This window comes from Hippichthys cyanospilos, chromosome 5, assembly GCF_059441005.1.
Source record: "Hippichthys cyanospilos isolate Australia breed blue-spotted pipefish chromosome 5, RoL_Hcya_1.0, whole genome shotgun sequence".
Taxonomy (NCBI): Eukaryota; Metazoa; Chordata; class Actinopteri; order Syngnathiformes; family Syngnathidae; genus Hippichthys; species Hippichthys cyanospilos.
The window spans coordinates 12,526,270-12,554,028 of record NC_142373.1 but is presented as its reverse complement, the minus strand read 5'-3'; the positions used below and the strand labels follow the sequence as shown (position 1 = coordinate 12,554,028).

At 41.4% G+C, this 27,759-nt stretch overlaps 1 protein-coding gene across 1 annotated transcript; it reads right to left on the bottom strand.

Annotated features, from left to right (window-relative positions):
* Window positions 1-179: 179 nt before the first annotated feature.
* On the bottom strand, window positions 180-27,712 carry fn1a (fibronectin 1a). Its single transcript, XM_088415243.1, has 49 exons — window positions 27,505-27,712; window positions 26,712-26,837; window positions 26,455-26,592; window positions 24,987-25,118; window positions 24,264-24,401; window positions 23,407-23,565; window positions 22,883-23,080; window positions 22,446-22,628; window positions 22,200-22,376; window positions 18,995-19,150; window positions 18,583-18,711; window positions 18,228-18,371; window positions 15,427-15,548; window positions 15,177-15,345; window positions 14,861-15,046; window positions 14,638-14,766; window positions 14,422-14,511; window positions 14,148-14,342; window positions 13,320-13,598; window positions 12,973-13,236; window positions 12,781-12,875; window positions 11,708-11,876; window positions 11,547-11,633; window positions 11,265-11,456; window positions 9,901-10,173; window positions 9,702-9,816; window positions 9,454-9,530; window positions 9,288-9,377; window positions 8,263-8,529; window positions 8,058-8,174; window positions 7,550-7,714; window positions 7,310-7,465; window positions 7,078-7,191; window positions 6,724-6,993; window positions 6,409-6,620; window positions 6,179-6,266; window positions 5,821-6,003; window positions 5,619-5,708; window positions 5,347-5,538; window positions 5,180-5,269; window positions 4,784-4,892; window positions 4,480-4,699; window positions 4,214-4,384; window positions 3,554-3,692; window positions 3,216-3,383; window positions 2,315-2,440; window positions 1,760-1,866; window positions 1,544-1,663; window positions 180-965 (listed from the first exon to the last, which is right to left on the bottom strand). The coding sequence occupies exons 1-49, from the start codon at window positions 27,635-27,637 to the stop codon at window positions 897-899; spliced, it is 7,518 nt and encodes a 2,505-aa protein (XP_088271369.1). The 5' UTR covers window positions 27,638-27,712; the 3' UTR covers window positions 180-896.
* Between the last annotated feature and the right edge of the window lie 47 nt (window positions 27,713-27,759).

The window sequence follows — 27,759 nt, the reverse complement described above, 5'->3', positions numbered from 1 at the left end:
TATTATTTTTTTTAATGAAGCGCAAGTAGTGTACTCTAAATTCTCTTTCTTGTTGGTGGTGTACTTCTCAGAAAAGACTAAAATAGCTAATTACGCATTGTATCAGTTGTAGCACCAAAACTGACCAGTGAGGGGAAGCATGGTGCTATATCTCCCATAGAATAAAAAGAAACAGAAAGTTTAATTTGTCAGTTTATTAAAAAGATCCACAGTAGTTCAGTACGGCACCAACCATTTAAAAAACAAAGTGTACAACCCTGAAACAGCATTGAGCAAAATACATGAATAAAAAGGGATAAATAAAAGAAAACAAAGACAAAAAAGGAAAATAAACACGTTACCTCAAAATATTGATGACTTTTTCAAACGATTAAGCATTTGTCTTTTTGGTCAGTCAACTTTTACTTAACATGACAGGCACAAAAGTGTGCTGCCTGCCAATTTGCAAGCTTTTTTTTTTTGGAAAGAAAGTTTGTTCTTGGGTTTTCTTGTATATTTACCACAGTTAGACATTCCTATTCCCCGCAATGCAAAACAAACAAAGTTCATGTCCAATTTGACTAACTGGAACATTTTGTGACTTGAAGATATGAAAACAAATATAGTAGAAAAGGACGGTATCATGCGTTTGTGTCTATTTACAGCAAGTTTGAATGCAGTTTTCTGTCAAAGAGGATTCAGATGCAAATATGTCTGGTTTGACTGAAGATCCAGCAGAAAATTTTGTACTAGATCTTTTTAAACGCACACAGAGGTTTGCTGTGAAAAAGTCTTATGGCACAGTTGTGGTGAAGGCACAGAAGTAGAAAAAAACGTCCTAATTTAGTGACAAGAGGTGTCCTTCCTGAAGTGGTAGCGATGCTGTAAGGTGTCTGATTTCTTCATTTTCTTCTTCTCTACTTTGAAGGGCTTTGGGCATCGGCAAGCAGTTCCGGACTCAAACATTCAATCGGACACTGGATGTTCTGAAACAGGAGAAGAAAGAGAATGTAGGTTCATTTTGTAAGAACAATCTTGTACATTACAAACATGTCACAAAAAGTAATATTACTGAAACAATTCTGTTCCTAATTCTCTTCATCATGTCTGAGGCCCAAGGTCCAGCTGGAGAAGAAGCGTTTCATAAATTTCAAATGTTCAGGTCATTTCATGAATCTTTAATGTTTGCTTCCGAGCAGAATCCTGAAGTTTTCTTGCTAGCGTAGTCTAAAGTTTGAACTGTTCATAATTCCCCCTACATTTAATCTGACCCCTAGTTCCATCTGAAGATAAACAACCCTGAAATGAGTTTAGCTGATCAGTAGTTTTTTCCTGACATTTTTTTTCTACAGGAATCTGAAAAATGTATGCTAACATTATATTTTGAACACTCTAGTTCCAACTGAAGAAAATCAATCCAAAATAGTTTAGCTGTGTACTAGTAGGCTTTTCTTTCTTACCAGAAGTCTTTCATAACTCAAGCACAAAAACTTTATAAGCGAGGTCTACGAAACTTTCCTTCAATATTACTAATGTCTACGGAACTCAAACTTGAGGTACTGACCAGTTTGCGTCGAGCATTTTCCCTGTAGCGGTCGAAGACATCGGAATGGACAGGCTGAAGCAGATCGACCTCCATGTTGGTCTGCCCGCCTGGCCTTCTGCAGTTGTCACATCGCCAGCCCTGAGATTGTTCAAATGTATTAGCAAGGCTTCAGTTTCTATATACACACAGGAAGACACACTAGGTTTAATTCAAGCGAGCCCCTCGGAATCCCACCTGTTGACCACCGTAGCAAGTGCAGGTGCAAATGGCTCCGAGGTATTCTTTCTGCCACTGGTTTCCAACATGGTACATTTTGCCGTCATCGTAACATGTGGAGTCATCTGAAAAAAAATAAAAAAAATTGTTGTTTACATTTAGGCTGGGTTTCTATGGTAATGGTCTATGTCTTAGACCAGCGGTTCTCAACTTTTTTTTTTATTATCAACCAATTTGGCAATAGGTTGCTTCATGTTCCAATACATTTGCTCTAAATTTGAAAAGAAAATTTACTGTTTCCCTCAGAGCATTAAAAACCTATAAACTAGGTTTGCTGTTACTTGCAGAAACAGTTAAAATCTCATGTACCCCCCCGAAGTGCCTCCAAGTACCCCTAAGCGTACTTGTAATGCCATCTGAGAACCCCTGTTTTAGACCAATCAAGCTAAAATTACAAAATACCGGCAGTGCAATATAGAAGGCTGGATGCTATGTAAGAAAATATAGGTTGATAAATTTGAAAACACAACATTATGTTTGTGCATGTGCTTGCAAGTCTTTGTCCACACTCACGGGGTTCACATTTAAATTCGCCTTTGCCATTGCCCAGGCAAGTGCAGCTCATCATGTGACCGTTCTCGGCGTGGCGATCCCATTTCTCGCCGATGCGGTAGTTGTTGCCACTGTCGTGGCACCACTCTGAAGGCGAGAGAAGTAAAGATGGAGCCAGACGAGATGATTAAAATATACATTAAGTGATGATGGCAGAGATGGTGCTGCATAGTTAAAAATACAAGAAGATGAAAAGTACAGACATGAATTTTCATTGCGGGGAATACACTGACATGTTTTTCTGTTTCCGACTAGATTGCAGATTTGAAAATGTTATGCTAGCTAGCTGTTTGGACAATACAAACAACTGAAGTAAGGTTGTTTGTGGCTGGGTTGACATAGTTTTGATTTCTGCTCTTTTTCATTAAAATGTCATTTTTAGTAGATAGAGCAGATACGTCAACATGGGCAGATAGACACGGCTGTAAAAATATTTGAATTCATAAGCCGTCCAAGCTTGAATGGCGCCCACGTGCTGCATATGTCAAAATTTGACATAGCTTGAATTGAATGAACAACTTGCTGTACATAATATTCATAAAGGTACCCAATGTACGAAATATCTTCTGAAAACCGTCCATACTGCCCATGTTGGGAACTCAAAACCGCAGCGCATAGAATTGTGGAATTTTATGGCTTCATTTAACACATAGCTTTTAGGAATTTATATGGGAGCAACACGACTAAACCAAAATCAATAAAAATGATCAGAATGAAATATAATGCTTTCTCAATCCTGTTGTCATTGATGGGAGCTCTTTTTATAAATTCCTGATTGGTAAAACCACATAGAATTGTCTAATTCCATGGAGTGCTGCCCGTTAGCAATGCAGGCTGGGATGCGTGTTAATAAGCCACTCACTGGATGAATCACACCTAAAATGGCCGCTGCCCAAACCCAGACAGCGGCACCACAGCTTGAAGCCTGTCTCCGAGAGGCGCTCCCATTCTGAGCCCACCTCGTGGTACTTTTGCGTGAACGTGTCATAGCACACGTCGCGGTTGGAGGAAATGGGAATGTCTCCTGGAACTAAGAGGGAAAGAAAAATGAACACGGGATTGATGGAATTCAATTGGTCACTTAATTCATGAATTCATTCACTGCCAGTTAATAGGTATTAATATAAACTGAAGACGTATATAGCTGTCAATGGCAGTGAATGATTTAACAAAGATTTTTTATGGACTTAAGTATTGTACCTGCATTGCCAACGGTTACAACTTCCTCCAGAACTTTCTCTTTAGCTCCGCCCCTCATGGCCTCCACAACCACATTATAGGAGGCACCAGATGTCAGTCCAATCAGAGTGGCGCTGTTTGAGGTGCCAGGAAGACGCATCTATTGAATATCCAGTTGAAACAGAACATTTGAGTCAGCATGGTTTGTTAAAAAGTGATCAGTAGCAACAAAACTGTCTGGCTGTCAGCAACAAAGTGTGCACAAACATTTACATTTATCACGCTAGCCTACGTGGAACATTCAAACATTGCTAGCTAGTGAATATATTATGCTAGCTCAAGCTACCGGTAAGTACTGGCAACGGGTGTCGTATGTCAATGTCACTGTAATGACGCCATTTTATTAGCGTGCTGAATTGGCGATTAATCGTGATTTCACAACAACGTTGTCTTGTTTGTCTTGTCAGGAGCAGTAGTTGCAGTAGAAGGATTCAACAAGAAGTTATCCTGCAACAGGCTCCTAGGCAAAATTTTTGCTAAGCTTTATTTGAGTAAAACTAAGCTTTATTTGGAAGTTGGCCTCACAGCGTTTCCTCCGCATTTTACTATCATGCAGAGCATGAAAAATTGGTGCGATAATCGGTTTGGCATTGGAAAAAGTCCAATATTGAATTTTGTTACCTGAAAGCCTCTTTCCTCCATGTGTGTAATAGGATTGCATGACACTTCATATTCTGAGGTGTGTGGGATGGGCTGCCAAGAGATGGTTGTGATGGTCTGCGCCTCTTGGGGCAAGTCGGTCTCGTTGTCAGGGAAACCAAACGCAAGACCTGGCAAAGGTGTTTCGCTCACCTGCCCAATGAAAGGAACATCCAATGCATAGATTGCGGTCAGCGCGATTGGATAGAAGAATTAAACGCTGTTGTTTAGTTTGGTAAATCGCACACCTTAACTAAGGGCACTCTGTTTCCATCAGGGCCCGCCACGGGAATGTAGACCAGAGGTTCTCTGAGAATTGGTCTTTGGCCTTCTTTGGGTCCACCATGGGGGCCGTGAAGTCCATTGTTGGGACTGAGGTTCTGATACTCAGTGTAGATGTGCTGCCCCTGCTGTCCTGGCCGGGTGTGGCCACTTGTACCAGCCAAGTGGACATGGTTGGAGTCAAAGCTAAAATGCAGAAAAAAAGTGTTTTGCGAGAGCTAAGCATGATTCTATCTTTTGGACATCACCGTTCGATATAGACATTCTTACATCTTGTCATTGAAGGACTCTGGAACGTCCAAGATGTCAGTGGTGGGCCGGTGAGAAACAGGAAGCTGAGGCAGCTCAGGGACCAGTATAGAATGCGTAAGAGCGGGCTCTGGTTGAGCACAATAAAAAGTCAAGTCAATAGAGCAAATAAAAATGTCCATCCGACACAATGTTATTGCAGGCACGGTTTGCGTAGTGCTTCCTTTCACACAACGGGAAATCCAACACTTAATAGAGTTGGGAACTGCAGAGATCCACACCATGCCTAGCTATTTTATTTAACTTTTTAAGATGCATAGTTGAACTAATTCATTACAAGCCCAGTTAAAATGGAATTTTGTCTTGTATAGCTGTCAATAGCAGTGAGTTTGCATGCATCATGGAATGTGTACTCACGAGTTCTGGCTTTGCCCATAAGAGGTATGCTTCTCAAAGTATTTTGCAGAGCAACAATTTTGATGACGTACTCTGTTGCTGGTTTCAGACCTGTGAGCGAACATTTAATACAATATTAGTCTTTCATTTTATAATCATCCTGTGAACGTTCGATTGCAATCACTCACTGTTGATGAAGGCGTAGGTCTGGCTTGCATGGGGTCTGGGGAGCACTTCTTGAGGCAATCCCCCGGCCTGCTCATAGGTTACATAATAGCCGGTAACACCCGGGCTGCGGGATCGCTCCCATGAGAAGGAAATGCTGGTGGGTTTCAGGGAGGTGAACTGGATATTGGTGGGAGGGCTGACCACGGGTTTGGCTGAAGAAGACAATGATAATTAGATGCTCAAGTCAAACGCCATTCTTGAATGAAGCTGCAGAATGTGGTGTGGTGCTTACTGGTGGACGCGGTGAGTGTCAGAGGTGCACTGCGGCCATTTCCCTTCAGTGTATAGATGTTGATCTTATAAGTGGTACCAGGTTCCAGCCCTGTATTGCATAGATAGGCCAAGTCATATGAAGAACCAATCAATGTAGTTTTAATGATGCTGTTATGGATTAGAGGTGGATGTAACGGAGTACTAGGTGGATATCCAACTACCTGTGATAGTGTATGAACGGGAATCGCCGGCGATGGTCCTCTGAATGGGTGTGAAGCTTGTGGAGGAAGTGGGTGTGGCCTCAACCAGGAAGCCCGAGATTACATCCGTCTTGGAGCGCCAGGTTAGTGTAATGGAGGAGTCATTGACATCGGTGATGCGCACACGACGAGGAGGGCTGATATCTGAAATACAGAGAAAATATAAGGTTAAAGAAATAAAGTATGTTGTTTTTTTTAACCCTCGGCTAAACAATATATTTTTAAGAATAGTTAGAATTCTGTGATTCAGATTTTTTTTTTTCTCCAGCTTTAAAAACGTGTTTGTTTATGTTTGAAACAAGTTCCAAAGAAAACTCACTCTCCAGTGTAGTAACTTCTCCTTGGACTGGACGACTGGTCAGGGAGTTTTTCAAGGCGTACACATGTACATCATAAGTAGTTGCAACCTAGAAGAAAAGAGTAGTAACAGTAAGATCATATTTGATGCAATAATGGGTGGACCATAACTGCAGTTTTGCATTTGGAAGCTATTGGTTATGCTTCAATAGGAATTTCCACTCTTTAAATTTCCATATAGTAGACATTTACCATGAGTCCCGTGATGTGGGCTTTTGTTGTGTCTGGGGCCAGATTCATCTCTTTGGTGGGTCCGCTCTTATTTTTCGGGTTCACAACAACACGGTAGCCCGTGAGGCCAGTCTGGCCGGTGACTCGGTTTTCTTGACCTGGCACCGCCCAGTGCATGGTGAATGACGTGGGGCCAACCTGGGAGAACTGGAGGTTGGTTGGGGGTGAGATCCCTGTGTTGAAAGAGTGTGAAAACAATGTGAGATCCAGCGAAAAGAGACATTTGATCCTAAATTTCTTTCTAAAACGGGTCAGCAAAAGTTCCAAGTCTCAAACCTGTAGCTTGAGTTCCAACCAGTGCTGTGCTGGCCGTGTCATCATGCAGGGCGATGACCTTCACCGTGTACTCCGTGCCGGGCTGCAGGCCATAGATAACAGCCGACTCCGCATCTCCTTGAGGAGAAGGGCGCAGCTCTCGTTCGCCCTCCTCAGAGCTGGAATACAACACCCGGTAAGCGGTGACAATTCCATCAGGACTGTCCCAGCTAATCCGCAAAGAAGTGGAGTCGATGTCTGAGAAGGTCAGGTCCTTGGGACGGTCCACATCTAAAAATGAGGGAAAGTGTTCAAATAGGCATATGCTGCGAAAAAGAAAGAAAATGGTAGTTCTTTAGCTAGGAAAAGCCTTACTTGTTAAAGCATTCACCACCAGAGGTGAACTCTCTCCATCTTGTCCCAGAGCATAAACACTAAACGTGTACTCAGCTGTTGGCATCAGGCCGGAGAAAGTCATCTCTGTTTGGTCTGGATGAGCAAAAGTTAGAAAGAAATGATGAGCAGGAAAAAAGACACAATTTTAGAGCTAGTCAAAGCCACCCCCAAAAAAACACACCAAAAAAAAAACAAAAACAAAAGTTGTTACCTGGAGCCACCACCTCAGTAAAAGATGAACCTTGTCCATTTCTGGGGACCCCGGTCACCCTATAACCCTTGATTGGGCCCTGAGCGGGGCTCCACCTCACTGTGACACTGTTGTCATCAACGTCCATCACCTTCATATCGGAAGGCGAGTCAATTCCTGAAATGACACACGAAAGGAGGCAAGAGAAATGAGGGCATGAGGAACATGTTTTGTGTGTGTGTGTGTGTGTTGCTGGTATACCTGTCTTGTGCGTGACATAGATGGGAATGCTGGATGCAGGGCTGTCTCCTCTACCAGTTACAGCATAGACGGTGATAGTGTAGTCGGTACCAGGCTTCAGGTTGGAGATTGTTGTAGTGGACTGAGAGCCAGGCACTGTGAACTCCTTTGGATTACTGTGACCTCCTGAATAAAGTGACAGAAATGGTGATGAGAGGATTGATAAGGAAGTCACATACATTTAGACTTTTTGACAGCATTTGCAAACTTAAAGTTTAGTTAAAGGTCAGCTTACAAAGATTTCTATGAAAAAGTCATTTTAATCGTTAATGTTTTACAAGCCAGCGAGCAACGGTTTTAAAGTCAAGGAGGAGTTTTTGATACCTAGGAGACAACATGTGCCAGGTGCTGAGCAGAAATAATAAACATATAGTACCGACCAACAAATATCACATTTTAATAATACAGCTTCCTTTATTATTTTTATGTATTATTGCCAAACTACTTTTTCAAGCCAGAAATGATCTACCTGTCTCGCCATGAGTAATCCTGTAGTAGCGCACAGTGACAGGAGGGGAGTCCCATCGGACAGTGATGCTGGTGGGAGTGGAGTCAAGAACTTCCAAGTCTGTAGGGGCATCAGAAACTGGAGACAAAGCAGAGAAAAGGATCAAATCAAATCACTCATCACTACAATCTTGGTGTTGGTGTGATGAGAACAGAAGGTTTCATACTTGTCTTCTGACGGCCACTAAGCGGCAGGCTCTCCTTTGTGCCGCTAATGGCAAAGACGTTAACCAGGTAATCGGTATCTGGAACCAGTCCTGTCAGAGTGAAGTGGTTTCTGGAAGGAGGCAGCCGCTCTTCCTTGGTTCTCCCTCCGCTGGCCATCTGGTAACGAATGCGATAGCCCGTGATTTTGCTCTGGGGAGCCAGCCAATGAATTGTGAAGGAAGTGGTGAAGATCTCAGAGAAACGCAGGGCGACTGGCGAATCCAGAGCTGAGAAAAATTGGGGAGACACAATGAGATCAAATCAAAATTATATCAATTACTTACTTGATGCCTAAATTTATTTATACAATCTGGGAAAATACGACTACGAACTACTAAGGGGCAATACATTGAACTGATTAGTCAGTTTAAAATTCGACTTTTTGAAAACAAGCTAAATTGTGGAAATGTGAATGGGTGATTTTCAAGACATCTCTACAAAGTTACCAATGATATCACTGTGGCACTTAAGCGAGTTATATACTATGAAAAGTTATGTTTTGCACAAGCTATGAATGTTAAATTGACGTCATAAACTGATATCAAAACAGTACACATTTTTGTTGTCTGCACATTTTGCAAAGGATTTACTTTTGCACGTTACTTCAAAAAGCCACTGTGGCCGACCATCCCCAATTTACATCAAACCTGTCAACTGTCTACCTCTTTATGTAACCGACAAGTTTTCATACCAAAAACGTTGTGGTAACGCGAGTTGATTTTAAAGTTTAAAAAACAGGATGTAGTTTCCCAATCCGTGGAAAACCAGGAAAACCAGGGAAACTCACAATTGCAAAAGGCTCCTCGGTAAGTGTTGGTAATGTAGCAACAGACAGAGGAGGAATACAAGCTTTATTTTTGGCTGTAATTGGAGTGTGATGGTTTTGATGCAAATATGCAAAAATCAACTTCAAAGCGTTAAATGAAATTGTGAGTCAACTTTAAAGAATACTGTGACTGAATGACATCCCAAAAGCTGGACTCACTTGTTTTGTGTGTACCCACAAGGGGCGAGCTCTCTCTCTGCTCGTAAACACACACTACGCTCACCAGATACTCTGTGTTTGGCAGCAAATCTGTACAAAAGGAAAAACGTTGTTGAAAAAATACTTTCCAAGTTGCTATGTAAATATTGCTTTTGTAGCAACTCACTCCTCAGCACAACATTGTTCATTGTGCCATCTACGCTGGTTTCTGTAAGGTCATCATCATTGTCGATGGGATGGTATCTAGAGAAAGAAGATAATCAGTAATGATACCTTTAGGAAACTGTGGAAAAGAAGTGTTTAAAACTGCGCACAACTTCGCTTTCAGACCTGGCAGACTTGGAACAAATCTCTGAATTAACTTTTGAGTTATCAAGTTAAAAATGAGTCACGTTGAGCGTCTCATGTTCAAACCTAATAAGGAAGTTGTTGATGTCAGCCTTGTTGGGGACGCGTGGTGAGACCCATGTGACTTCCATAAGGTCCGGCCCTACCTTGCCAAAGCCCAGATCAGTCGGGGCAGGCACAGCTAGGGAAAAAAGTGAATACAGATTTTATTTTGGCTCTTGTGAAAGTTAAAGGATTAATAAGTATTGTGAATGCTTTTGCCTACAAGTCTGTTGTGTGACCGTGGTGGGTTCACTCTCTCCATGATCTGTCACGGTGATCACGCTGATGTCGTAGTCAATACCGGGTTCCAACCCGTAAACGGTATAATGTCCGGTGGTTGGCATGACAATGTCTTGGAAGATGGGCACGCTCTCGCCCGCCGCCATCACCGTGATTCTGTAACCAGTGATGGCTGTGGTGTTGAGCGGAGACCAGCGAAGACTGATCGTGGTGTCGCTAACATCATCGAAGCTTAAGTCTGTTAACTGTGGGACCTCTGTGGGGTGATGGTTGGAGGGACGGGGAGAGAACAAAACACCACAAAAAGAGCACGAGACAAACAGAAGACGAGAGTCCAAAGAAAGGGAAGTGGTTGATCACGAAGGACAGAAAGTGGATGAGTAAAAAGACAGAGACAAAAAGAGGCAATGGTCAAGATGAATGCCAATATCAACTTCCAGTATCGTGAAATATGTATTCAACATATCACACCAATGGAAGATATTTGTTGTAGCTTTTTATATAATATACTGTGATTAAATTGATTAGACCACTTTATACATTATTGACTGCTTTAATCCAGGCTCTTTCAATTTTTAGTGCTCAGAATTATATTTAAAAAAAGATCTATCAGTAGATGGTGGTCTAATAAATTCCCCAGTCACTGTATATCATATTCACAGATCATTAAAACATTCTCCGGGAAGTTTATCCACTGAAAATGTTTAATCCATAATAAGAATTAGTGAAACAATACAGTTGCTACTGTTTGGTATTGTTGTCATGGCGACGTTGGTTAGTTTGAAACAGCATCATAACTAGTATCTGTGAATTGTTGAAAGGTAATGCCAAACATAAACTTTCAACTTTATAGCATGAAAGCTTTGCTTAACAAAAAGGGAAGAAACAGAAATGACGTCTAGCTCACTGTACAAACTATGCTTCATAGGGTTACCCAGATCCAAATATTAAAGGGATATTAAACGTTTTTAGCCTAATATTTTGTTGATAATTAATTTGATAATAAATTATTTTAATTTACAATAAATACCTATAGAAACACTTTTTTTCCCAACTGCTGACGTAATGCGTGCTCAAGCCTCAAGTAATAACCAATCATGGCTAAGCATGTGCTGACATCAAAAGACCAAACCCGGTAAACAGGTCTGCTGCAATTGGTCATTACCTGTGCCTTGAGCTTGTAATGCCATTTTCAGTAGACAGCAATTGGTACAATTTGTTTTTGAAGGCATTGATTGTATATGAAAAATCATTTACTTATCAAATAAATTATAGACAAAATTTGAACTTACTTCTAAAAATGGCTGCATAAATTTAGTATCCCTTTTCATAGCAACGAAAACTCACCTGGAGTGATGGTTGTTGAAATTGGAACACTCTCCATGTCGTCCTTCACTGTAAAAACGCTGATATTGTACTCCACTCCCGGACTGAGGTTTTCAAGGGTGCAAGAGTTCTCTCCAGCCTGGACAAATTCTTCCACGCTGTTTCCTTGCTGTCCATTGGTGGGAGCACATGTTACTCGATAGCCAGTGATATCTGAGGGTGGAGATAGTTGGAAGATAAGAAGCAGGTGATTAACATTTTTGGAAGCTATATCAGTGTAAAACATGTGGTGCTTGTGTGTACCTGGTGTATTCGCTCCATTCCACTGGACTGTAATATCGCCAGTTCCAGAGTTCGAGTCCAGGTGGAGGTCAGTGGGAGGTGACAGAGCTGGTGAGAAAAGTAAAATAAATCATACAGTAAAGGAGGAACAGGGGATATAATATTTAGTAGTTTGCACTCACGTGTGACGACACGCCGTGTGATGGGGGCTCCTTGTTCTTCTCCGTTAATAACTGGTTGCACACTGTACGTATATTCCACTCCAGGAGTTAGACCGGATACGTATATGCTTCCTGAGTCTGAGGTCACGTCCCGAGGGGCTTCCCCGCCCTGACTGGGGCGCACTGTCAGCTGAGATAAATGAACGCCCAGTCAGCACGGCGCAGAAAAGCCGCAGACATGCGTTAGGATACAGGAGGCAAAGGTCAGAGGCCAATGTTTTCCCAAGAATACGGATGAAGTGCAGAGCATTCTCATCACTGGTGTGACAGAATTGGACCAATCCAATCATTCCCAGAGGTCTGTAGTTCCCGTGTTACTCAGGGACAGCTTCTCTATTTAACTGTCCCTACTAGAAGAGCTTTAAATAAAGCTTTCAATAAAGATTTGTTTTGAGTTACAAGTGTAGTTACAAATGAACACTTGTAAGCCAAGGTGGCTTAAAAAAAACAAACTCAAAACAAATCTTTATTTATTAATAGTCCTACTAGGTATGGACTATTGTAATTACAAGAAGTCAAAGTTTCAAAAACAAGTAGGAAGACAATCTGTCACTAACAATGAACTCCTTTTCTTATATGTACCCAATAGGATTGGCTGCTTGCAGAGTTTAGTCAATAAGCTGCCCCTTTGAAGTTCATAAGACGCCAGTCGCTGTTTTTGTTTTTTTTAATCTTTCTCGGCAGGCATGGAGGAGGGAGGAAGAGTATGTTCTAAAAATAGATCACCTGCTACAAGACACGTGATTGGTCAATGAGGGCAGGAGTGGGTTACAACTCCTGGGCTCATTGGTCAATGTCGCACCAGGAAACAATCAAGAATCTTGGAGGATTGCCCGTAAATTGATTGATGGATTGGCTGACCAAACTTGCCCTTGTTTTTGATCCCCATTAACCGCGAAAAACAAGGAAACATTGAATTCCTTAATTTTTGCTGTCATTCATGGAAACAGGCTGTTTTACTAACCCAAATATAAAAAAGACATTTTGGAACTGTAAATCAGTCATACAGTTTGATATGATGCTAGTATGCTTACCTTGTAGCTGACACGTGGCATAGGAGTCCAAGAGATGATAATAGAAGTGTCAGTAACATCAGTACTGAAGTGGGGAGCGTTACCCATTGGTGGGTCTACAAACAAAAAAGTAATTTTGGGCCTTTTTTAAGTTTGTCCCTTTAGTGAAGCATTTTGAAAAATAAATATGCCAAGAGCGGTCATAGTACTCACTGGTGGTAAACACAGCTGTCTCTCCTTCGCTCAGTGTGTTGTCTTGCTCTGAATGCAGCGTAGCAGTGTACATTGTTTCTGGTTTCAGGTTGAGGAGGGTGTACTGGGTAAGCCGGGCCGGCAGGCGTAGCTGCTTCGGACTCGAGCCCTCCACGGTGAGGAAGAGCCTGTACCCGCTAATTTTGGCCCGTGGGGCGAACCACAGAATCACTGCACTGTCCTCTGTCACGTTGGCAAAATGGATATCTGTTGGGGCGTCAGGTTCTGAAAAAAGAAGCCAATGAGTTAAGGTTTTGAGAATGATTGATAAATGAGTGACAAATTGGACCGATATTTGTCAAACTGACTTGTGGTGTGCTCCCCAATAAGTGGTATGCTCTCATCTCCATTGTTAATTGTGTAGACGTTGAAGCGGTACAGAGTTCCAGGCTGGAGGTGGGTCAGTTCAATGTACGAGTTTTGGCTGACGGGTAGCGTCATCTCTCTCTGAGGGGAGCCGGACTCGTCCACCGGGACCACAGTGACCCGGTAACCTGAGACGTCGCCAGCTGGTCCTGACCAGGTCAGAACTATTTTCTTATCAGACACCTCGTAAAACTGCAGGTCTGTTGGGGAGGCTACTTCCTCTGTGGAAAAGGACAAAGACACCTGGTGTCAGGTTTTCTTGCTTTGACAAGACAAAATAAAAATGAACCTCCTTCGAGGTTGTAAAACAAATCTGATAGCCTTCCAAACCTTAATAAAATCGAATTTATAATATTGGTGAAGCAAACGCAAAAATAACAATTTAAATGAACAAGTTGAACAAAATTAAATCAGAATAACAGATGTAATAACAGATTGAGATTCTACACGCGGCAGTGCACTCAAAACCAGGTCCCACATCTTTATTCCATCATACAGGTTATGCAAACACATTCATGCATACGCATTTCCAGCATCTGCTTGAGTGAGCCAACCACATGTTGGACCTGGCAGAGTGGAAAACGTTACATGCTTCTGGTCAATCAAAAGTGCACCGACTGTGAAGTAAGTGACGTCACTTTCCATTGGATAACTATTTTAATTTACTCTATTAGGTAAAGAAAACATAAAGGTAGAGGACAGTTTTCCAAACTCAAACAAATATAGGTCATAAGATTAAAACCACCAGTAATTAGACACTGGCAAGTTACCTGGCAGAGGATCTCCAGCAGTGTTGACCTGCACGAAAATGGGCTCACTCTCCAAGCTGTCCTCCACCGCGTAGATGCTAATGTTGTACAACTTTCCGGGACGTAGGTCACTCAGTGTTACGGACGTTGCTGTATCGGGTAGAGTCAGCTCAGTGCTTTCGCCTTCGACGGATGGCGTGTACACGACTCGGTAGCCTGTATGCAGAGAAAAAGCATAAGGTGTAATTATAATGCAAAGAGATTGATCATGTGCATGTTAGTTAGCATGTCATACCAGTAATGGGAGCCAGTGGTTTATCCCAGCTAATCACAATAGAAGTTTCTCCAACATCCTCCACTTCATGTTCAGCAGGGGCATCAGGAGCTGGGACATGGGAGAAATATACTCTAAGGTATTTTCCTTACTTTTAGGTGTATTCAACTCAATACAGTAAAAAAAAAAAAAAGATGCATTGAGATATTGTACTTGTATGTCAAATTATACACTGACCAGTGGTTTGTGAAGTGGAAAGAATGAGGTTGTCCTCTCCACCATCCGTCACCTCATAGACGTTAACTGTGTACTTCCTCCCTGGTAGCAGCTCATTAATGTTGACTGATGTTGCTGTACGGGGCAGGTCTGACCAGAATATAGACATATGTGTTATAAATTTAATGAACAAACAAAATCTTTGTATATATTTTCCAAGGACACAGAGAATTGCTGTTCTTACCTAGAACCACTGGTTCTCCAGTGCTCTGTCCCTGTTCATTGAGTTCATACTCAACTCTAAAGCCAGAGATGGTGTCGGAGGCCGAGACCCAAGAGATGACGAAGCTACTGGAGGTAATTTCTGTCACTGACTCGGAGGTGTCCACCACAGGTGGAGGTTGGGTGGTCTCACCCTGTGTTGTAGCCACTGTGACAGGCAAATATGTTGATATTAACATTTTTGAATCCAAACGCTGAAATAAGTATACAAACATATTTTTAAAATAATTTTCTCTATACATAATTCCCACTGAAGACCTGAACTCAGGTAAACTCACATGATCCATAATGTGTGGTGAAGTCAAAATGTGTAACCTCCTGCCGTCCAAACCGCAACACGCTGATCAGCTGACCTTCGTAGGTTATGCCTGGTTTCAGTCCAGAAATGGTGTAGGAGTTCAGATGACCAGGAATCATCACCTCCATCCATGCATTGTTGCTATTTTTCTTTGAAAAGAAAAAGAAAGGGCTATCAGTGTTGGCTCAACCTCAATGATGCAAGAAATTCAATCTGATTGTCAAACTCACCACTCTCCATTTGAGGACGTATTGGCTAATGTGAGCAGAGGGCGGGGCATTCCATTGAATAGGGTGGGAGTTGGGCTGGTTGCCAGATTCTGTTATGATCACCTGGACAGGACGCTGACCACCTAGAGAGATGGCAGGAATAAAAAAGACAGAGGACAGGCCTGTTCAAATTTGATAACATGACAGTAATTCAAAGGGCGGGATCAGCTTTTCTTCATTCTTTTCTTTTCAGTATTCCACAATAAAACATCACTTTACTCGTTTGCATAAGAGCGCACTCATATCTTCTGCAAAAAAGGTATGCAGGAAGAATTTCTTCCAGGAAAAAATAGCGGGAAGCTGTCAGATTCCAGCTTGCACCTCAGCAGCCATATGGGACTTTTTTCCTGCTATCTCTCTCTGCTATTTACCCGGCCTTACCATCTACTCAATGACTAGGGACTAAAAACAAATATCTACCGATCAGCTGTTCTCACATTTACACTATTGGTCACGTCAGTGATTCTCTAATGGAGGAACCGGTGCCTCTGTGGGGTACTTGAAAGCACTTCTTGAAACTTAGGGTAAGGTATCAATAAATGCTTTTTAAATTCATGAGAAAAAGAGTACAGATTTCTTTTGAAATAAAGAGCAAATTGAAACTTACGCTTTTGCAAAATGTTGCATGCCTCGATGTTTTTTTAGGTTTGTATTTTCAACATGCATTTTCAAAATGTAGGAATGTGCCTTTTTAATACTGATACATTACTCAAATTTTGAGTAACCACGGATACTGATACCACATTTGAAATGCCCCTCCCCCCAAAAAAATGAATGGGTCATGTTTACTCGTACCTACTATTGCTGGTGATTGTTACAGTATTTGTTTAAATCAAGTCATCTGATTGGTGCAACATTTCTGTATCTGATCGATATCAGTATCGGAGAATACTCTCCGCTACATAATCAGTATCATATCAAAAGTGAAAAAGTGGTATAGGGAGACTCCAAATTCCGATTAAAAACCATATGGTAAGAAAAATGGTTCTACGATTTGAAGATGGTTCAAACAGCATTTGAGAGTGATCCTATTATGAGTATGTCAAGATTCCACATCAAAATCCCATATAGCAAGTGATTATTTTATCTGTTGGGTGTTGAAAGGACACACCCAATATAAGTATGTGTATGTGCATTGATACGAAACGCTTTCAACCCACTGAGGTTTGGTGCAAGCTGCCGAAAATCATTGAGCATCTGCCTCACATCTGTGCAAACAAGGTCCTGATCGCCTGGAATACTGTGAAATAACGTAGTTTTTTTAGTGGCTGGCAGGAGTTCCGATTTAAAAGTCTGTTATCACTGACAAAATCATTCAAATCACATCTGTGATTTACACTACATTAGAGTAGCCCAAGTAGTAAGTACATAAAAAGCATATAAACAGAAGAAACCTAATGTGTTTCCTGTTAGGGAAACTACAAGAAAAGAAGGTATCAAAATCTTACAACATGTGGAGAGCAGACCTGACATAAGCTCTGTTGATAGAAGCTGGTAGTTTCTACAAAAAAGTGAGGCTGCTAACCACTTTTCCAAACAGCAGACCTGTAATCAAGGTTTCCGAGCAAGTGGCTCGGTTAACCAGACATCCTAGCAGATATACGGACCTCAAAAACAATCTGGGACCAATTAAGGACTGTTGCAGAGCCACAGGCCACTGACGAGTGGAAGGCGGCTTCCACACCATCCATAAGTTACACACATCACATGCTATTTACATTGAATGTCATGTATGTACATACACACACATACGCCTTTTGTTGAACAGTGCTATATAACTGTTACTGTATTTGTTTTACCTTTATAATACAGTAAACAGCATGCTCCATTTACTTGTAATAAAATGTAATTGCTTTATTGAACTCCTAAAAAAGGTAAGGCTGCAAAAAAGGGCTGAGTTCCATTACAGTCAAAAGAGCAATTAAAGCAAATAACCCTTTTAAAGGATCTTATGATAATGGAGCTTAGTGCACATTCCCAATGGGCTTTCGCATTTTTATTTCTTTTTTTTACCTTTTATGGTTTTGACTTGAAGGCCAGGCTGCACTCTCACTTTTAAACTCTCCCGGTAACACACACACACACCCCAGCTGGTTGCTATTACACCCAGTTAACAGCTGAAAGGTGTCCTACATTTTTTTATCCCTCGTCGACCTGCTTAACTAAGAGTAAATGTTCCTTACAGGTTTACTTACAAAAATTTTCTTGGCTAATGTTTAATTTCACAGCAAAGAGTGTGTGATGTAATCAGATCTAACACTTATTATGGAAATCTATGAATGTGTCAATTTTATTGTGTGTGCAAGCATTTCGTACAGCTGTGGTAATGGCAAGCGGAAGTGCCACATGTTTGCTGGAACAAAGGCTCCAAATGTGTGCGTGTGTGTGTGCGTGTGTGTGTGGGAGGGGGTATTTGCAGTGGAGTAACTTCCCACCAATCTCATTCTGTCACACATCAAAGTCAAGGGCCTCCGTTTTAGATGTGATTGATGATACTTCTCAATTCTAATGGTAGTATTTCAGAAATATTACTATTACTAAAATATAATGCTCATTTTTGAATGTCGAATTTTTGAATGAGAGAGACAATTTTATGGCGAGAATGGATCTAGCACCATTTAACTACACAAGTTACTTAAGAAATACCTCTCCGAATAAGGCAGTACAATTCACAGCAATAAATGGAAATAAGATAGCACCTCTATGTGTCAGTCATGAATGAACATTAGCGATCATACATACATACTAATACTCTATCTTACCAGGATAAGACTGCTGGGGCTCACAGCTCAGTTCTCCGATGCCATTACCATAGCAATAACACTTGTACATGATTCCATGGATGACTTTGTCCCAAGACTCGCCAATCTGGTAGAAGGCTCGTGTCTCTGGCTCCTGGCACTGGTCTGCAGATTGATAACAGTGTTGTAAAAATGATTTGCAATTGTGAATGTACATTCCATTTATGTATGGAGTTCAAGTGTACCCTGTCTTCTCTTTCCTGGGGGGGCTTTGCAAAATATAATTGAGAAGCACTGAGGCACATACAAACACACACACACATACATGCTTTGGCTGTCTGGACTGGTAAAAAAGTGCAAGAGATCTTCAACCCACCAATAGCATCACACTTCCAGCGGCCACGCCCCTGTCCAAAGCAGGTGCAATTCATCGTGTAGCCTTCTTCATGTTGCTTGGTGAAGGTCTGGTTCACCTCATAGGTCAACGTATCCACAATACACTGGTCTGGAAGAAACAAAGAACTGCTGTCAAAAAGACAGGCAAGGATATTGAGCAAAGGACAAATGAAATGTCTTTCATGGTTTGTGAACATCTGCTATGTGTGTGCTCAAGTGTGTGTGTGTGTACTGCAGGTGCAACTGGAAACTCGTAAAGCACAGGTGTGAGTACTCGGCTTTAACCTCGTGACATGCAGCTCATTATACGTCACCCACGACCTTTCAACTTGTCACTCATGTGATATCAATATTGCAGGCAGAGGCCAAATTTCCAGGCCCAAACGGCATACCTTTAAGCTGGGAGTAGGCAACACAGCTCCATTCTCCTCTGCCGTTGCCCACACAGGTACAGCGCATCATATGACCCAAAACATCGTGGCGTTTGTCCCATTGGTCCCCCACGCGGTACATAACACCTTCGGTGGTCGTGCACACTTCTTCATGGGCTGCAAGAGACAAGCGAAAAGCAAGATCCTGATTGGGCGAGTAGGGACCAAAAAACATCTGCCTTCTAATGACCAAACAAAACAGAAACATCTGTCCTGTGTGGCTGCTTGGGAATGATTGTGTGTGTTCAACATGTGGTCAACATTAAAAAGAAGATAGTTAGAGAGTAGGTTGGACTACACAAATGTGATGAAGCTGTTTTGAAACTTAAATACTCTATTATGGTCCTTATCTTTCACGCCGCGTCACATGCCATGAAAACAATTTGCTTTAGTTTCGAATTAATGTTGTTACACTTCGTGTCATTGTTAAGATGAATCAATATTCGGCATTATGACAAATATCCTCATTAACCTTTTTTTGATTTGATGGTGGATGATGGATCATTTTAAAATTGTGTTTGTCGCGTTTTACCAACAGGTACATATAATTAAAAATATGGTTAAGTTTTAGTATAAAAAATGTATTACCCGCTTCATACCTGTAACTTTATTCCTATCATAGCTCAAGCAGTAAGATGTGACATTTTTTATTACATCATCAAAGCTACAGCCCTCTACAGCCAGCCACATTAAAATTATCGGCAAAACCCTGCACACACTGAGACAGTTCAATTGTGTTCCGTCGCATTTCTTGAATGCAGGATGCTGGCGTGCTATCTAAAAAGCATACCTTTGCGCCAGAATTGCTTGGTTCAGTCTAAACAACCAAAGCTATAGTATAACGTAAGCAAGAGGAGATAGTGCATCTGCTGTGTAGGAATGCAGCCATGAGATGGACCTGCACCGAGTATGGACCACCTGGCCTCTAAAGGGGCCATTAAAGTGAGTTTTGAACTAAAAATGGCCGGGGTTTTGGTTTGTTTTTCTTTTAAATGTTTCTCCAGAAAAGAGCCCATTTACTGCACCACCACGTCACTTTAGGTATAAATTCAATTTCTCAGGGCATGTCAAGGTATACCTCCCCCCGTGGTGAAAATAACTGACTTGAAGGCTATGTTTAAGAATATGTAACATCATAGCACCAATGTCCAAGATTTGAGAAGGGATTAAAAATGCAGTTCATTCATCATGGGGTTCTGTTTTCATGTATTGACTTTAATGAGGGAGTATTTGACGCAAATTGCTCCTGATGGCTACAAACTGTTTCCAAAAGACCACATGGCTGACACTAACGTTAACCTTTTCAACAACTACCTCAGCAAAAAAAAAAAAAAAAAAGGGGGGGGGGGTGTTGAGACTCTTTTTAGCATCCACCATTAACATCTCAATTACAATGTTTACTTTGACAGTCCTTGTGAAGTCATTAAAATCGGATTCAAAGGCCCCCTGGCGAGCAAAGGCAACCAACTCCCCCCTTTTTTAAAACCTTGACAGGCCGTTTTCTTAACAACTAGGCGTTGGCCAAACTTGGGCCCCTAGAATTAAGGAAAAAAAAATCGTAAGAAAATAAAACACTCAATTGAATTATCTTATCCAGTTGAGATGAGGATATGTTTCTTGGTTGGCTGTGCCACAACAAAATAAGATTATTGCAAAAGGAAGGTATTATATAACACAAAATGCTCCACAAAGTTACCTCACTGTTGCAGATGTTCCCAGTGTCTTAACCATTTTACAATCTGCCGCCAGACTATTTTATCTCCAATCTGCCAAGTTTGAAGTCCAAGGAGCTTTTGATGTAGGCTCGTTTTCCAAAGATTTGTTGCAGGATAACGCACGAAAGATTTGTTTGGGATTCACTCTCTTTGCTATCTGGGGATTTAGTTTCACCAAGACGCAACATCCAACTTTTTAGTCATGGGACTCGTGTTGAGAGCTTGGTTGGGAGCTTTGATTTTCCGCGCCGCGCGCCTCATCGGTACTATTTCATTAGTGCTTCACAGACGCTAACGTCAACAACGCCCCCCCGCCCCCACTGTTTGATCGCCTTCAGCTCCTTTTGTTGTCTGCAGAGGTCTAACTGACACCAATTCAACAAAACAACACTTCCCTTACAAGCCAAATGACCTCACTTTGCCTCGGGCAAGGTGTCAGAGCTGAAAACAAGATTCAGCCTTTTAACTCTACCCTGTTACGAGCTTACATGCTAATTGAGTTCGCCGTCACCTTTTTCAGACAGGGAGGAGAAATGTTTACCGTCTGGGAGCATGACGGGAGTTATATCTATTCCCTGGTTCCGTGGCAAACAAAGTGAATTGTTAAGAATGTTCTGTACATTTTCTGGATCAGCAGTTATTATTTGAGGGGACGGGAAAGCACTTTAAGGAGTACATGAGAATTTAACAAGATTTTTACAGGTATCAGTAAATCTAATTTAATGCTTTTTAATGCTCTAACAGGAGCAGTACAGTTTTCTTTTTCAAATTCATGGCAAAATGACTGGAATATGAAGTAAATGTTAAATTGTGTTATAATGACTCTTTTGCAGAACCTGTATGCCTTTACTGCAATTGGCTGTCAACCCAAAGAAGGTTGGGATAGGCAGCAGCAAGCCTACAACCCTTGTGATAAGCGGCTATATAGAATGGATTGATAGATGGATGGCTTTATTTCAATTTTATACAGATTTGCATTGTCGTTGTTGACACAACTTTACCGCAGTTGAGTCCGAAATTAAACAGATGTTGCGTGAGCTAACTTCTGGAGTTGCTGAATAAAAGACGCATATAGATAAGACTTCAAATTTAGTTCCAAAGTTTTATAAATCAGACACGGATAGCACAGCGCTCTATATTTTTTTTTTCATTCAAACAAATTCTCTTTGGTACTTGGCTGAAAAAATATTTCGCATCAATGAAAAGTTTGAGAACCACTAGTTTACGTGAACTAACAATAACCACGATAACAAGTGGTGTGTTTATGCATTTAAGAAACATATCTGGCTTGCAGATATTGCAAAACATTTGGGAAAATGCTAATTTATGATCATCTGTTGTCTGCGAGACACATTTAAATCTGTCTTTCATTGGCTTTGTTTCACGGAGATGAAGCGTTTCCAGCCCAAACAGCTGGTTTTGCTTCTCTTGCAGTTCACACTCGTACTTACCAGCCATGGGGCAAAATCCAAAGCGCTGCTCCCCGTCGTAGTCTGTTGTAGTGCCACACCACTTCATGCCATCTCTGCGACCGTCTGCTGTACAGTCGGTGTAATTTCGGCCATTGTACAAATAAGGGAATTGGCACAGAGCACCGTTTGAATTGCCACCCCTGGTTGCCACGATTACTAAAAATAAGAGAACAAAATGAGTATCGAATTTCTCAATTGCTCCAAATTACTGCGTTTTTGCCTCACCATTCTTTTCTGTACAGAAGGAATATTTTTTCTCCGTCTCAAAGTCGGATGAAATGGAACACCACAGCTGTCCATCGGCGCGCCCATCAGAGGTACAAGCGTGATAAGTCTTGCCCTTGTAGACAAAGGGGAACACGCAGGGCTGACCTCCGGAGTTGCCCCCATACACTGGAGCTGGGCCATCTGGGTAAAAACCAAATGAAAAGCTTTAAGACCCTTGAATGTGAATACATTAAACATGCTTTTAGATAATTGGTGAAAACGTCGCAGTTGTAAAGCATGAAGTGTTTTCCTTGTCTTTTTTAGGTCTTGTTGAGATGGAATGGACAAAGAGTGGACGCAAATGAATAGGCTTTGTCTCAGGAGGATATATTTGGTGTTTTTCTTTTTAAATCAACTCTGTTGCTTGATTTATATGACTAAAGAGCAAAACCTACCCCACTGTTCACAGCTGACACCATTGCCCAAACATGTACACATCATCTGTTTGCTTCCTTGAGTCTTAAGCCACCGCTGTCCAACAAAATAAGACAGTCCAGAGTCAGTGCGACAGGGTCCTTCTTGCGGAAGCTCAGGCACGGGGGCAGGATGGAAGATGGCGGGCTGGATATTAGTGATCACACGAGAGCCGGTGCCTGAAATAGAATGTGGGAATTCGGTCACAGGGCAAAGAACCATGTTAAAACTGACCTTTTATTAACTTAAATGATTGTTGGAGAGAATGCAGAGCATTTCTTTCAACATCTCGAAGCACATTTTCCTGTCTTTTTTTTTTTCACTCTCTGTTCCATGTCTGTGTTCCTCATGAGGTCATGAGGATGAGTTACAAGACATGTCTTTCTCACATCAACACTCGGCACGTCTGTATCTGTTCTACTTTATTCTCTCGGCATGGTGAGCAGGAGTAAGGCGTCAAAAAAAAAAAAAAAAAAAAGAGCATAAGGATATCATCAGTTCTCACCCAGGCCTGTAGTGTGAAGTGAGGCATGTCGCTCACACTTCCACTCCCCTCTGCCGTTTCCGGTGCACAGACATTGGAGCAGGTTGCCTCTGGCATCCGTCTTTGTCCATGTGTCTCCAATTCGGTAGGAGCTCAGAGTGTCCTGGTCATTGCAACGATCTAGCAAAGACGCAAGTAATGAATTAATTCACTGACAACGATGTTTATAAACATCAACCATTCATTTTACTGTAACTGGTATCGCTATAAACAAGTTAACTCATTCACTACCATTCAAGGCGATGAAAAAAAAATCAATATCAATTTTAAATAGGATCGCAGCCAATAACTTTATCTTAATCCAGCAGGACAAAGAAATATTTTTTAGAAATACTCAATGAAATACTTTATTCACTTTGAAATAATGGCAAAATATTGCTTTTTTTTTTTTACAGTTTTTGAGTGGACAGTAGTACATTGTTAAAGGAGATAAATGTAACAGTGCAAGTATTCATACTGAAAACATTTCATTCATGTGAGTACACAGAGAGATAGATGCTTGGTATTTAAGAGGCATGACTAGCAAAAAATATATAAATAAATAACCAGCTGTAATTGAATTTTTTTGTGCTTGTGACGCACATTCAGGCATTGGCCAATTTGTTCCTTCTGAAATTGCGAAACCTAACATGACTACAAGAGAGCTTGTGTACTCACAAAACAAAATAAGACCAGTTTGATTGCATAGCGTAAAAATATCAAACTTAATTGACAACTCATGTGAGTGTGTTCTCAAAATGCCCCAAGCTTAGGGACAAAAGTAAAAATAAAAACAGATAAAATTAAGTGATATCATTATTTATATTAAGGTTTCTTACTTCTGGACGTGCATGTAATGCGGCCACTTCCTTCTCCCAGACAGGTACAGTCCACAACCATCCATCCCTGGTAGGGCTTCTCCCACGTTTCTCCAACAACATAGGATGTTCCGGCTGTGTTGTCATAGCAACGCTCAGCTGCACAACACACACACACACACACACACTTAGAGGCCATCAAAAAATACCAATCTAATCATATGTGTGAAGACACTCTAACCTAGTTCTCAATAGTGGGCAGAGTTACCCTTGGGGTATGTAAAGGCCCTTCAGGAAGTATGTAAGATTTTAACAAGTATAAACAAATCTGTTAAAATACTTGTTGATGCCGTGACAGGAATAGTACATTATTCTTTTCAATTAGACAGCAAATTGATCAGAACATGAAACAACTTATTCCTAAACTGTGTTATGGTCATTCTGGCATAACGCTGTGTGTGTTTTATACGGATGAACATCACGATTAGTGACGGAATTTTCCAGGAGACGAGCCAGAAATAAAATACATGATCTATCTTTTGGCGTCAATGAATAAAATACACCTAGAGATAACGCAATAAATGTAGTTCCAAAGTTTAATAAATCACACACGGATGCTGTGCATGTTTTATATGGATGAACGTCAGTAGTGTTGTCAAAAACGACAACAGATGTTGTTTGACTATCTTCTGGACTTGCTGACGAAAATAGACGTGTTTGTGAGTGCGTGTGTGCGTGACTCACCAACAGGCTTGCAGGTCCATTCTCCCTTCCCGTTCCCCAGGCAGACGCACTCCAGCATGTAGCCTCCTGTCTCGTGAGGTCTCCTCCAGGTGTCTCCGATCTTGTATGAAGCGCCGTCCTCATGACAACGATCTAGTTGGACAGCGGGCGGATGCATGCAAGTGTGTCACTTCCACGAAAAAAGAAAGACTAGACGTTTCTGCCATTATTTAAACCACACAGCTAAGTGCAAGCAGCTGCACAATGGCACGCTTGTGAGACAAAGGCAGGAATAAAATGGAGTTTAGAAGTTTACTGGCATCAGTCCAGCACGCCAGGAGATGCTAAACACGCATAATGACACTCGAGCCAAATTTAAGCATTTTCCCTCCCTAGTAATCAAAGTCAGAAAGGGCTTGATTGTCGGATTTATTAGAAAGCAGCGTTGGAGTGGCGTTATCCTCATCACAGCTGTTTCTCAGCACATTGCTGGACACAATATTATGGTAACAAAAATTAATCATCACCCACTATGAAATATTTCTTGAGCCAAGGACGCCCTAACCAGCGTGAAACAATTTTGGATGAAAAAGACTTATGAGAGAGCCATATGCCATCCATGTCTGATTTATTAAACTTTGGAACTGCATTTGTAGCGTTATCTCAAGGCCTATTTTATTCAGCGACTACAGAAGATTGTGTAACAAACTGTCGTTTCTGGCTCGTCTGCCAGAAAATTACATAATGACAATATGCATCTCAAACACAATTTTGCAATGTCTCATGTTCCAATGAATTTACTCTTTATTTGAAAAGAAAAATGTACAGTTTCTGTCACTGCATTTAAAAGCATTCCATTAGGTTTGCTGATATCAGCAGAAGCCCTGCTAAAATCTCAAGTACCCCCGACATACCCCAGGGGTAGTTGTGACCCCATTTGAAAGAGGCTGGACTAGTCAACTAGTCGATTCTGGGTGAGCTTTCTTCTCCCAACCATCTAGTCGATTCGAAGTGAGTTTTCCTCTCCCGACCAGCCCACCATAAACATTAAAGTAATTTAATACTTTTGATCGCAAATCATGTTTGCTACATGATTTAAAAATCCACATTAAAAATATATATTTTACCAAAGATTAAGGTATTTAAAGCACTTTTAAAATCAGTTTTACATCAAATGCTGTTGTTGTGTTATGTTGAGAACCTTAAGTAAGCTACTTTTTTTAATTTACTGAAGTACACCGCGTTATCATAAAATGTTATACATAAATTAAGTTGGCTTACTTTGCCTTGCACTCACAGTGATTGTGTCATCTTGAGTACCCCACAAACTATAAAAGCAGCCGTAAAACTCATGATGACTTTTTTTTCATCCTGCGTGGGGTCTCTGACTATTTCAAAATCAGTCAAGATGTTAAAAACCGCCGGAATGTGTGGTTGTGTGGTGTGAACGATTCATGGCAGCGTTTCCTGTGGAAGTGTGCCAACTTACTGGCGATAGTGCAGCTGATCTTCCCCCTCCCAGATCCAATACAGGTACAATCCCAAATCATGCCATCCTTGGGTCGCTCATATGTTTCTCCCACAGTGTAGTACTGCTGGTTGATCTTATCATAGCATCTTTCTTCCGCTGAAGAGGTGGGGAGGGTATAACAGGAGAAGGTGTGTTTGTTTTGTCTCAGACAGAGAGATAAATAAAGACAGACTTGCTGATAAAATAACACAGCAGGCACACACATGCTAACTCACCTTCAGGCTTGCTTACACATTTAATGCCGGCGACTCCGTTGCAAGTGCACACCAGAGTACTGCCCAAGTACTGCCTCTCCCACTGGTCATTAATGCTATAGAAATGACCGTTCTCTATGCAGCCATCTGGCAGGACACGAGAAGAGAGCAGGTAAAACAATGCTGCTACAAGCTGGAAGCAATAAGCAGGCATCTAAAAAAAGGGAAAGGTCCAGCTCTACAGTGTGAGAGGGAAAATACTCAACCCATACACGGACAAACTGATGCTGTGGAAAGTTCATTTACAAAGATATGTGGTAATACACTTTAGTTTAGAAGGAAGACATCTGTAACCATATAGGACACTTAAGATGTATAACAATAAATCATTTGTAGCCGGAACTAGAATTCACATTTAAATGAAAAATACTTATTTTTATATCTGACTCTCCCATTGTCTGTGACCCTAGATTTGTTGACCTAACTTCAAAAGAAACCCCAGGCACGGTAATAAATCTTTTGCAGTAGGGACTACAACTTTCCCACTTTTACTCCCTTCCAGTCACTATACACCACCAGTTGCTTCTTTGTTCACAATCTCCATCTCCCATTAACACCTCAGTCGCTCATCTCTTTCCAAACATTTCACATAAAAAAAGACTACTGGTTACATTTACAACTTTTTAACTTGGTAAAGAGATAGAAGGATGCAATTAATGATCTAAGATTAAATAGAGGGGTGTTAAAATGTCAAACCCAGGCAAAAAAAAAAGAACAAAAAAATGTGAGTACACTGGACGTACTCCGAACTTACCCTGGGACACCGAGGGGACGTGATGTTGTTGCGCCTGTCTTCGATTCTTGCGGTTCCCCTTGGGCATGCAGTGCACTGCGGTCCCGATGCATAGAGCAACAAGCACACCGGCAGCTAGGCTTCTGCAGGACATACTTTGCAGATGTTCCACTTCAATGCCACCAGAGAAGGGGAAGAAAGTGGACTCGCGGTGCAACAGAATTCGGCGATCGCGGTCTGCCCCTGTCCGGTGCGCGGCCCCAGTGTGCAGGTTAG